This window comes from Sminthopsis crassicaudata, chromosome 2 (assembly GCF_048593235.1).
Source record: "Sminthopsis crassicaudata isolate SCR6 chromosome 2, ASM4859323v1, whole genome shotgun sequence".
NCBI lineage: Eukaryota > Metazoa > Chordata > Mammalia > Dasyuromorphia > Dasyuridae > Sminthopsis > Sminthopsis crassicaudata.
In genome coordinates this window covers 148,141,360-148,152,737 of record NC_133618.1, presented here as the reverse complement: position 1 = coordinate 148,152,737, position 11,378 = coordinate 148,141,360, and the positions used below count along the sequence as shown (strand labels likewise).

The 11,378-nt window shown below is 46.5% G+C and overlaps 2 protein-coding genes across 2 annotated transcripts in view; both read right to left on the bottom strand.

The window, feature by feature from the left end:
* Window positions 1-1,004: 1,004 nt before the first annotated feature.
* On the bottom strand, window positions 1,005-5,641 carry ADRA2B (adrenoceptor alpha 2B). The gene has a single exon (XM_074287609.1). The coding sequence runs from the start codon at window positions 4,444-4,446 to the stop codon at window positions 3,133-3,135; it is 1,314 nt and encodes a 437-aa protein (XP_074143710.1). The 5' UTR covers window positions 4,447-5,641; the 3' UTR covers window positions 1,005-3,132.
* The window catches only part of ASTL (astacin like metalloendopeptidase), a 37,728-nt gene continuing 31,924 nt past the window's right edge, over window positions 5,575-11,378 (bottom strand). The window contains exons 10-13 of the mRNA XM_074284726.1: window positions 10,670-10,795; window positions 9,356-9,483; window positions 8,859-8,938; window positions 5,575-5,698 (exon numbers count right to left, since the gene is read on the bottom strand). Coding sequence (XP_074140827.1) covers window positions 5,575-5,698; window positions 8,859-8,938; window positions 9,356-9,483; window positions 10,670-10,795 — 458 coding nt within the window. The remainder of the gene's footprint in view (window positions 5,699-8,858; window positions 8,939-9,355; window positions 9,484-10,669; window positions 10,796-11,378) is intronic.

The following is an 11,378-nucleotide window of genomic DNA, read 5'->3' as shown; positions in this document are numbered from 1 at the left end:
AGTTATGGGTTCAATAATTAGTAGAACTTAGGAGGTAATGGAAGGCCAAAACCCTGGGACCCCTATACAAGGTTCCCTGGGAAGCTAGTACTCAGGGAAATTAAGTCAGGCCTAAGGCTGATGTTTTATGCTCTTTTAAAAAAATTTTACAAGTAATTTGTTTTTGTCTTCTATGTTTGAGTCCCAATAAAGTCTGTGTTTACCCAGGTCAAAAGATTATAGCTCTTATTGTTCAGCTCCAGCTGCGTCTATCTACCTTATAAGAGGAACTTAAATAAAATACAGCTTTTTAACTTACTTGCTCCCTTCCACAATGAAGGTCCCAAATACCCAGCAAAGCTTAGGCTGGAGGTTACCCACAATAAATGAGCAAAAAGAAGGGGAGCTGACTGCTAATTGGAACATGTTCGATCGCCCTCCTTTTTTTAAGCTTTATTCATGCCCCAGGAGAGAAGTAAGAACCCCCATGTGCCAAGAAGTCACAAGACTATGGGGGTTCCATTGTTGGACACATTAAAAACCCCCAAATCATTTCATTTGTCCTTTTATAAAGCTGAAAGTATCCTAGAGATATTCCCATTTTCCCTTCTTCCCTGTGTTCTAGCAGAACTGTCATTTCAGTTGTCCCCAACAGGGGAGTACACCCTTAGCCCACTCAATCCACACATTTAGCCCTGCCAATCCACACATGGGAGAACTGCCTATCCCACCCTCCATTCTTTTTGGCCAAGGCTGTGAGACAGGAAGTCCCAGAGACACCATCCCAGAACCCCCACAAAAAGGACAGAAAGAGACACAGTCTTTGTCATCTCACTACTTTTAAGTTCCCTTTACGATTTGGTTACAAGGTTGGGAATTCCCAGAGCTGCTCAGATCCTAGGGAAGAAACACAGTTACCCCAGCTTCATTTCACCCAAAGCCTTGAGATCTCAGTGCTAGGAGCTGGGAAAGAATAGGAATAATAGTCTCCTAGCAGTTTCCTGGGCATTAAGCACACAACTTCCTTATTAAAAAATAACCTTTATTGTTTAAAAAAAAAAAAAAAAAAAAAGCTCAGACTTCTTAGAAACACCTGCATGCGGCGTTGCTGGGTCATAACAAAACAGGAGAATGCCACGGGGCACAAATAACAAGACCAGAAAGCACAGGTTGCCTGGCTGTCCCCTCCCACAGTCTGTGGCTCCACAGTGGTGGTCATGTCTGCACCCTGGAAATGTTCCTCACTTTCCTACTGACTGCTACAGTCAAGGCCAGTCCTGCCCTCTTCTCAAAGAGGACATTATCTGATCTTGGTGATGTCCATTTATCTAGTCCCCCCCCCCATGCTCTGGTTGAGGAACCAGGGACCCTCCTCACTTCCTCTCTTCTCTTCGCCAAAACCAAAGCTCCCGAAAGGTACCAGTCTGAGGTCAGGACCACAGAAGTGCTAGAAGGCAATCAGGCCTACAGAACTGCCCACACCCATCTAGGAATTGAATAGTCCAGTGGGCTCCAGTTGTCCATTACTACTGTATCATAGGCACTCCCCTGGGAGTGTACTGGCAATATCATTCATATATTCTCAGTTGTACCAGACACTACATTCAGAGACTGGGAAGGAGCCAGATGATAAGCTGCTCTAAGGTGTGGAATCAGGAAATTCAGTCTCTGATGGCGCTGATCCTCATGTACACTCTGAGGTCAAAATGGTGAGGTCCCCAAGCCAGGGCATCCTGACTTCCCTAGCACTTCCATAAGAAATGCAGAGCTCCCCTCACCTGCTCCTACAAAGCAGCCCAGTCCGATGCACAACCCCCATTCCCCTGAAATCTCTGACACCCATCTATCATCCATCCCTCTTAGCTTGTTCCCACAGACAGGGTATTTTTAGCCATCTTGGGGGAAATAATTTTCCTGGCTCATGACAAAAGACTTATCCAGTGTCGGGGGACAGAAGGCAGCAGAAAAAAACTCCTAGTGTTCAGGTGAAATGTCAAGAAGTTGTCATGCAAAATAATAACTCAAACCTTTGGAGGCAGGAGGAGCATATTTTCAATGAAACCCTTTAAAAGAAGGAGCCACTCTCTTCTCTTTCTCTCGGCTTCCAGGTTTGGGGTAGAAATTCATACAACACAGTCACAGAACTAAATTCCAAAGGAAGACAGGTGGTGGTAAACACAGAGAAAAGGAGATTTTTTTATATTACCAGATAATCACATTTCCTCAGTCTTGCAGTCCCCAATCAAACTGGGTACCTTTCTCTATTTCTCTAGCGCGTTCCCCCACGGAGCTCAAAGCTTTCTGCAAACCCTTTCATCTTCTTGCTGTGAGTAGGCGGCAAGCTATTGTTGCCCTGGTTTTTGCAGAGGGGGGAGACTGAGGCACCGAGTAGGGAAATGCCTGTGATCCAGGCTCACCGGGTGAAGCAGAGACAGGGCATGCTGACTCCCACATGGGAGCTAGTCAAGGGAACAAAGCAGAGGCTCGTCCTGAAAAGGAGCCCCAAACCAAAGGAAGGGTGGAAAAAAGAAAGTGCCAGGATACAAAACTGCCAATAATTCTCAGAGCCCTGCAAGGCAGTGGGTACTGTTGGGGAGAGAGGTTATGGCTCCAGTGCCACCTCAGATACCTGCCTTCCCTGGAAATGTTCAAGTCTGGCCTTCCTTGCTCTTTGGAAACATTCCCAGGTAAGTGCCCTCCCTGGGAATTCGGGCAAGGCTGATTGAGGAAGCCAGGTTTCCTGAGAAGGGAAAGGTACCCAGTTTGATTGGAGACCGCAGGGCTGAGGGAAAAAAAGCCATCTCTCTGTCATTGTGAGGTCTTCTCCAGGATTTGGTCTCTGATCCTGCTCTCACTTTGCCTCATCCTCTGCACAGGATGGAAGGCAAATATTCCAACCCACCAAGTTCTGGAAAAAATAAAATTATGCTCCAAGACACATATACATACACACACACTCACAAACACACACTCATTCACACATAATACTCTCCTCAGCAGGCTCCCCAACTGATCAAAGAAGAGGGGGATTTAAAGAGCTTAGAGCTACAATCAATACCAGGTAGAGAGAAAAGGCCACTGGGAGCTACCCAGCCTGATGGCTCCACTCTATAAAACAGGGCAGGCTCAAGGACCCTAACTGAATCCCCCAATTCACCAAGCTGTCTGAGTCCATTGGCGGCAAAGGATCCTGCGGAAGGCCCTGCGGAAATCCTGGTTGAAAATTGTATAGATGACAGGGTTGAGGGAACTGTTGCAATAACCAATCCAGAAGAAGAACTGAAAAAGGCCATGAGGGACCTTGCAATGCTGGGGGCAGATGGCTCCTAGGCTGTAACTGAAGAAGAAAGGAAACCAGCAGAGGACGAAGACTCCGATCACTACGGCCAGCACGAAGGTGAAGCGTTTTTCTCGGTTCATCTGGGTCCTTCGTCTCCATGGCTGCAGCCCCAGGGAGGCAGGTTGGCGAGCCAAGAGTACCTGGCCCCGGAGTGTAGCCAGTATCTGGGAGCCCTGAGGAGGCTGAAAGTTTGGGGTAACTTGGGGAGAGGAGGAATTTGGAAGGGCTGGCGGCCCACACTCTTCTTCTTCTTCTTCCTCTTCTTCCTCCTCCTCCTCCCGCCTGTGACTGCCATCCTCGGGCCCCACCGAACCCTGGTTGGGAGGCGTAGAAGGTGGCGTTGGATCTCCGATTGGTTCTCCTCCCTCTCTCTCCCCGAGAGGCTTGGAATGCCCATTGGCTTCACCCACAGCTGGGAGAACAGAGGGTGGCAGCTTGGATATTGCAGATGCCCCGCCGGGACCAGAGGGCCCAGTGTCCCCATCCCCAGGGGCCCGTTTGCCATGGGGCCCCTGGCGGTTATGGCGCTTGGCAATCAGGTAGATCCGCAAGTAGACCAGGATCATGATGAGGCAGGGTGCAAAGAAGGAGCCAATGCTGGAGGACAGGATGTACCAAGCCTCCTCGTTAAGCTTACACTGGGGCCGGCCTCCAGGTTCCTTGCCCTTGTCACCCTTGTAGATGAGGGGAGGCAGCGAGATAAAGGCAGCAATGAGCCAGACAGTGAGAATGATGCCCTTAATCCGGCGGGGGGTCCTCTTGGAGTTGTACTCCAGGGCCCGGCTCACTGACCAGTAGCGGTCCAGACTGATGGCACACAGGTGCACAATGGAGGAGGTACAGAAAAGGACATCCAAGGCCAGGTAGACCTCACACCAGGTGTGTCGGAAGTACCAGTATCCCAGCAGTTCATTGGCCAGGGAGAAGGGTATGATGAGAGTGGCCACCAAGATGTCGGCTGCAGCCAGGGAAACCAGGAACAAGTTCTGTGGGGCTCGAAGAGAGCGGCTAGTCAACACGGCCAGGATGACTAGGGCATTGCCAAAGATGGTGAAAAGGATGAGAAAGGTGATGACAGCTGCAATGGCTGCCGTGGCCTGCACAGAGTAGGGCTCTGGGCTATCCATAGCAGAGGACTGGAGTAGTCCAAAGGCGATGGCCAGGGAGGGGCTGTAAGTGGCAGCCCTGCCGCCTTTCTGCGGGACAATCTGGAGTTAAAATCAGGACCTCCTGCAGCAGGGGCTGGAGAAGGGGGCAGTCCCTTGGGGTTGACACCCCAGGGGCTAAGCCAAAGACCTGGAGCACCAATCCATTCTGTCCCGGGACGAAGCGCAGCCTCCAGCCCCCATGCCCGGTCAGAGGTCGGAGGTGGGGTGGAGAGAAGTGAGGGCAGAGTTTTCTTCAGTAGCTGGCGGCTCTACATCGTCCTCTGGGTTTAGGCTGCTGCTCTCCCTCTGGTGTGCCCCAAAGAAGTTTGTGAAGTTCCTGGGGGCTTCTGCCCCTTTCCTTTCGAGGTGCCCCAGCGGTGCGCTCTACTCCTGCGGAAAGTTGTGACCTCGCTCCGGACGTGAGGCTGTCCCACTCCCGGATTTGGTGAGCTAGGGGTAGGAGGGCAGTGAGAGGGAAGCTCCGAGCATCTCCTGCTCCTTCACCAAAGCGCTGTAAGAGGTGCAGGCTCTCTCCTTTCCAACCCGGATCGGAGCTGGAACCGTGATGTCAGGCGAGCAGGCAGGCTTGGCAGGCAGGCAGCCGAGCAGGCAGCCCCGGGCAGGGGGAGTGGAAGGGAGGAGACCGAGCAGGGAGGAGACGTGGAGTGGAGGGAAGGAAAGGGGGGGGGGGGGAAAGAGGGCAGGAAGAGAGGGAGGGAGGGAGGGAAGGGTGAGGGAGGAAAGCAGGGATGGAAGAGATGGGGAGAGGGTGCGCACAGCCAAAGGGCGGACAGCTGGGGAGCCCGCAGCCGCGCAGCCTTCTCTCGGGGAGCTCCGCTGCCTCTTGTGCTTTTCCCTCACCCTTATTTTTGGAGGGAGGGCCACAGCCCAGGGATCTTGGGGGGCGGGGCTGGGTGTGGCGAGCTTGCCTGCAGCTGTGGGGTTCGAGGAAGGGAAGACTTTTCGAGGGGAGTGGGGATGTCAAGAGTGCTGGAAGCGTGCATTACATAAGAAAGGGGCTCTGGACGTGTGGCTGCGGAGGTCAGTCAGTTGAGGTGGGGCGGGAGCATGTGTAGGGCTGGCTGGATTGGGGAGAGGGGCTGGGAGCTAGGAGCCAGGGCTGGACCATCCTTGCGGACTGGGCGGCTGCGAGGAGCGTGAGGAGCTTGGGGCAGGGTGGGGGGAGACGCTTGAAGCGTGGGGTGTGGTGGGACTAGGGGGTGATTTGCGCCTGCAGGCGAAACCCCATCTAGCAGCTTCAAGCCCAGGGGCCTGGGGAGGGGGCGGAGGAGAAGCAACCACCCCCAAGCTGCGTTGCCCCAGCCTGAAAATCCAGGAGATTTAGCAGGCACACGGCCCCCAGTGACCACCCGAATTTTGGCACGGAGACCACCCCTGTCCGCCCCCTCCCAGGCCGGGCACCTCCTCTTGGAGGGCAGGCTGAACCCAAGCCCCCCCTTTGATCACCGATTGGAGAGCGCCCCCTGCTGCCTTCGGAGCGTCCAGGACCCCCACCTATACTAGGACTCCCTCCAAACACCCCTACCAAAGGAAAAGGGGCACTATTTCATGTCTTCTTGGGCATCTAAATGCTACCTCAGCCTAAAAAAGCAACAGGAGAGAAACCCAGATTGCCGAATCTGCAGCGAAGTCGCAGCTGCAAGTTTTCCCTCTCCCTTAGATGAGGTTTTAGGATGAAGGGGGGGAAAAAAAAAAAAAGGAAAAAAAAAAGGCAGTTCTCATTTATTTTCCCTGGGTGACCTTTCTTCCTCTTCCTTAGCTCTTGCCTCAGTTTCCCTTCTTATTCAGCCCCTTCTTTCTTCTCCCCCAAGAGCCTGAGAAATACACTCTCTATTCCAGCTTAAGGACAAATAAGATGTGTGCTGATCTCCTCCAAAGAAACAGACCTAATAATTAACAGCATGAATAGGTGAAGAGAAGGTTGACCCATCATCCTGTGTCCCTTGGATAATAGTGTCTGCAAATGGAAGGTAATGTGGAGAAAAATTAATATGGTGAGTTCATTCTTTATCCTGCTCCCTTCCTAGAAGCAGGGTCTATATCATTTTCATTCAATAACTCCTCCTCCTCCCCTCCATACCACCTATAGGTGAGGGAAAGAAACACCCTGCAGATGTCCCCTGCAATCTCTGCAAAACACTTTAAACAGCTCTGAGACATGCTTAGTCTCAGTGCTGGAGACTAATGGACTGGAGGGGAGGAGTTAAAAGAATGTCAAACGATACTTCCAGCCCCAACACACACACACACACACACACACACACACACACACACACACATCCCTAAAGCCTTCCCTATTCCATCTATCCCTCAGCCCACTCTAATTCATCACTATTCATCTTTACACTGCCTGTGCTTTCCACAGCTCAGATTGAGTCCCAGGATCACTAATGGTGTGAGTTCCTAGCACTAAAAGCTGTAGCTCTGGCTATGGGGACTGAGGGGAGGTGGTAGACTGTACTTTGCCCTAAAGCCACACTAGCAACTAGAAACAATTGAGTTTAACATCTATTTTGCAGAATAAAGGGAAGCTAGCAGATGACTTTCTTTCTGTCCACCTTCACCCACCACCATCAAAAGCTTTAAGATTTCCCAGTCTCTTTACTCAATCGTGCACATACACATCTGGGATCTCTCCCACCCCCAACAATGAAGTTTTATCTTAAGCTGATTTGGGGAACCCTTTTCTGTATTGCTTGCTCCAAACCCCCAAGTTTCTGGTTGAAAACTGAAACCAAGACATCACCCTTTTAATCCTAAACTCTGGGCTTGAGCCTGGACCAACCTAGTCAGTACTTAACTGTGCTTTATGCTATTTCCTGAAGCCCAATAATGGTCTAAGACAAAAACATGACACTCCTTGTAGAAATAGGCATTAATCCACCAAGAAAAAAGAACACTTCACAGCAGGATCTGGCCAAGTACCAGACTTCCTCTAGAGCCCCTTCTAGGCTGCAAACTAATGTCCAAACTTGAAATTCCTGTGAAAGAACAGTTTTTAGCTTGCATTTCTGTATGGCTTTCAAGTTTACTAAATGAGGAGCAAGCTGGTAGAGGAGTTACCTCCTCTACCAGCTTGCTCCTCATTTAGAGCTGATCTCCAAGGCAGAAAGAGCTGGGTTCAAATATCACTTCTGCTACATACTGCATGCTCCAGGACAAGTAAGAACTTCAGTTGTGTCTGGTTCTTTTTGAAGTTTTCTTGGCAAAGATGCTAGAATGGCTTGCAAATTCCTTCTCTAGCTTATTTTACAGATGAGGAAAATGAGATACACAGAGTGACTTGCCCAAGATCACACACCAGTAAGTGTCTGAGGCTGGATTTGAACTCATGAAGATGAGCTTTCTTGATTCCAGGCTGGACACTCCATCCACTGTGCCATCTATCTGCCTTCTACCTGTTGTCAGTAAATTGCAGAGAATGTGCTGACCTGCATTGATGGAGGGATTATCCTTTTACTAATGAAATTACAGATTCCATCCTAGTTTACATAAAGTTTTGCTTACAATCACTTCCATGAGATAAGTAATGCGAGAATAATTCCCTGTTAATACATGAAAAAAAAAAAAGTTGTTGGCCCTTGATCATCTATAAACTGTCACATTTGCACATACTCTCACTTTTATTTTGAGGAAGCTCCTGAGACAGGCCATGGTTCTGCAGCACCCTACACAAAATCTCTTCTTAAAATATATCAGTAAGTACTTTGCCCTGGAGGACAAGGCTCAAGATATTTTCTACAGTTTGAAGCTGCAAGTAGAACAAAGTAATTAGCATCTTATACTAACTGAACAGGCTGTGTCCACTTAAACTGTTTAAGTTAATAGCAGAAGGAATAGGTAAAAGGACACCTTACTGTTACAATCTGTACTGAAGGTAAGGCAGTCTGCTGACCCACCAAACTTCTATTCCTCTGGAGGGCATCACCAACCTCTCAACTACCTCAGAATCATCCATGAATTTATTCTCCCTCAAACTTCAAATTATGCATCAGAGCTTGTGGATTCTACCTCTATAATTTCTTCTAATTTACCTGACTGTCCCTATCTTTGTTCAGGCCCTCACCACCACCTCTAATTTACTATCTTCCCTATCCCAGTCTCTCTGCATTACCTTTCTCAAATTATCTCAATTTTACTTGAAATCCCCATAAAATGTAAGTTCCATAAAGGGAAGAAGCTACTTAATATCTCTAGCACTGTATTTTGGGTCCACATTAGGTATTTAATAAGTATATTGAATTTTTATGTGCAAGTTCCCCTTAATATTAAAACTCAAATATGACAGCTCAGAACTTATTTTTTTAATTCAAGCTTTATTTAAAGTTTCCTTAAAAGAATGACAAGGAAGTTTGGTTTCTCCCTTTTGCCATTGGTGACTAGAGACCGAAAGGTTATCAATGCTCACATGAGCACCATCTTCTGGGCCTTGAATCCCCTCCACCATCACCTGTAGAAAGGTATAAAGAAAGATACTCAAGGTCATTTAAAAAATGGATAAGTCTCAAAGTCAACTATGTAGAGCTATGATTTAAACCTTTCTTCATCCCCCATATCTTTAGTTCTCTTCTCTCCTATATGGTACCAAACATCCTTAGGAAATCAAAAATACCCTTGAAATCACCAGTTACTTTGTGGCTAAAGGGATCTATATTCTCTGTACTTTCCCATTAAACTCTAAAATCAAACTAGTTAGACAACACGCTCAATTATCAACTTTTTTTCTGACTCAGTTATTCTTAGAAATTTCCATTTCCAATCTCTTAGAAAATGATGAACTATTTTTTTAGTATCCCAAAGGTCCCAAAACTTTGGAGACTAAAGTCTCAGAGTCCTTCCCACCCATAATAAAGAGTGAAATACTCACCTGTATCTTCCGGGATGCCCACAGTTTCATTTCCACCCAGCTCCAGGATAAGCTCCGGTGCCCCACGCTGGACCAGATTAGATGCCACCCAAAATGAGCCCGAGAGTAGACATAGACACTAATGGTTCCTGTCAAAGAAACCCACCTCCTTGGAAGGAGATCAGAATCAAGGATTCTTAGAAATCACACACCTCAGGAGAAACCTAGTTTGGAATGGTTCCATTCACTGTATAGACTTAAACACTAGTGTCTGTCTTTGTCCATTCTGCTTCAGGGAACAAAAGAGAAGGAAGATCTCCAACGTGCCTCCATTACATAAGATGGCAAGAAGCTATAGAGTATATATACATACATATGTTTATTATGTATATATTATCTATGTCTATGACTACATTTATACATAGTATATATGTTTACAGAGTATTATCTATGTTTATAGATTATATATATATATATATATGTGCATATAGTAATATTGATAGTGATATAAAACATGTTGTGCCTATAAGTTTGTATCCTTTGTATATATTTATAGGCATGTATTATATGTAAGTTATATGAATTATAATCATAAAATATTCATGTATACATGTATGTGTGTACACCCTATGCCTCTTGCTCTCTTATATGACAAATACACCGCTCCCTGCTCCCTTATTCCTTGGGGTAGAATGGACAACAGGTAGAACACGTACATATACATACACACTTGTGTATTATAAATGTGAATGTGTGACAGACACATATAATATTATGATAAGCATAAACACAAACTATGTACTATGTATGTTGTGTAAAGTTCTATTGTTAGGAGATGGCATTTATGTTATACTTTGAGGTACATACAATTTTTTACTACTTCTAATAGTAATAGTAGTAATTGAGGTTTACACAGTACTTTATTTATGCTATATATCTCATTTCTAGACATCATCCCCAGAGGATGGTTCCCAGTAGAACTCAATAAGCAGAGGGACCCAAAGGCTGAAATCCCTCTGATATAGAGGCAGTGGTAATGGAACTATATGAAATAGGGGCCTTGTTATTATGACCCAGGAGGAGGGTGGGGAGATCCTCAGCTTTCAATTGGCTGCTACGTTCCAAACAAAATCCAGGTAACAGTTAATTCATCTCAAAGGGCTGGAGAAATAGGTTCAGGTAGCACTCAGCACACCCAACCAGATCTGTACTAAATGCTCCCATCCAATTCAGAAAGATGAAAGAATGTAATCCAGAAGTATCCTTAAAAGGGTCCAGCCCTGTGGGCTCTCAGAACCTTGTAATCAAAATTATCCCAGATAATTTGACACCTACCCATGGCTGGCTGCAGGGGACCATACCAAAATCGCACCCATCTGGCTCCACGTAAAATTGGGCTAATCAGAACAGCTTTGGGGATTGTTTGTGGAGAAGTCTGGCTCTTCAGAAACAGATGGTTTCCTGGGGTGTGGAAAAAGGCAAGGAAAAAACCCAGAGAAATCCATCTATAAAAGAGTATTAAAAATTTTAGAATTCTTACTAACTACCAAGCAAGCCCAACAAAATCCCAACACATCAATATTAAAGATGATTTTGGAAATCCTCTGTTCTTAATCTCATTTTACAAGTAAAAAATAGACACAGACAAATGAAGTTTTTAAAAATCACTTAAGTAGGAGCTCGGGGACTAGAGTTCAAAGGTTCAACTAAATCAACTTGAACAAGAAAGTTTTTCTCAATTTCCATTTTCCTCATCTGTAAAATGGTCATTTTCATCAAGCCTAACTGCTTTATACACGTAAGAAGAAAAATAAAAGCTACCTAGTGTTTTGGTTAGATTGATGTGTCATTTTCTAGCTAACATCACTGGCATCAAGCATAGGCCTTTGTACTCGGTAGGTTTAACAAATGTTTTTGGATGGTAGGAAATTGGGGGTCTCATTTGAAGGAAATGTTCTGAAACACTAAGAGGCTCATGCAATTCTTATTGACCTTGCCATATACATGTCCTTCTCTCAACAGGGAAAGAAAACTTAAAATTTAT

Excerpts from the sequence above, each read along its gene's own strand:
- ADRA2B (XM_074287609.1), bottom strand. The coding sequence starts at position 4,446 with ATGGATAGCCCAGAGCCCTACTCTGTGCAGGCCACGGCAGCCATTGCA.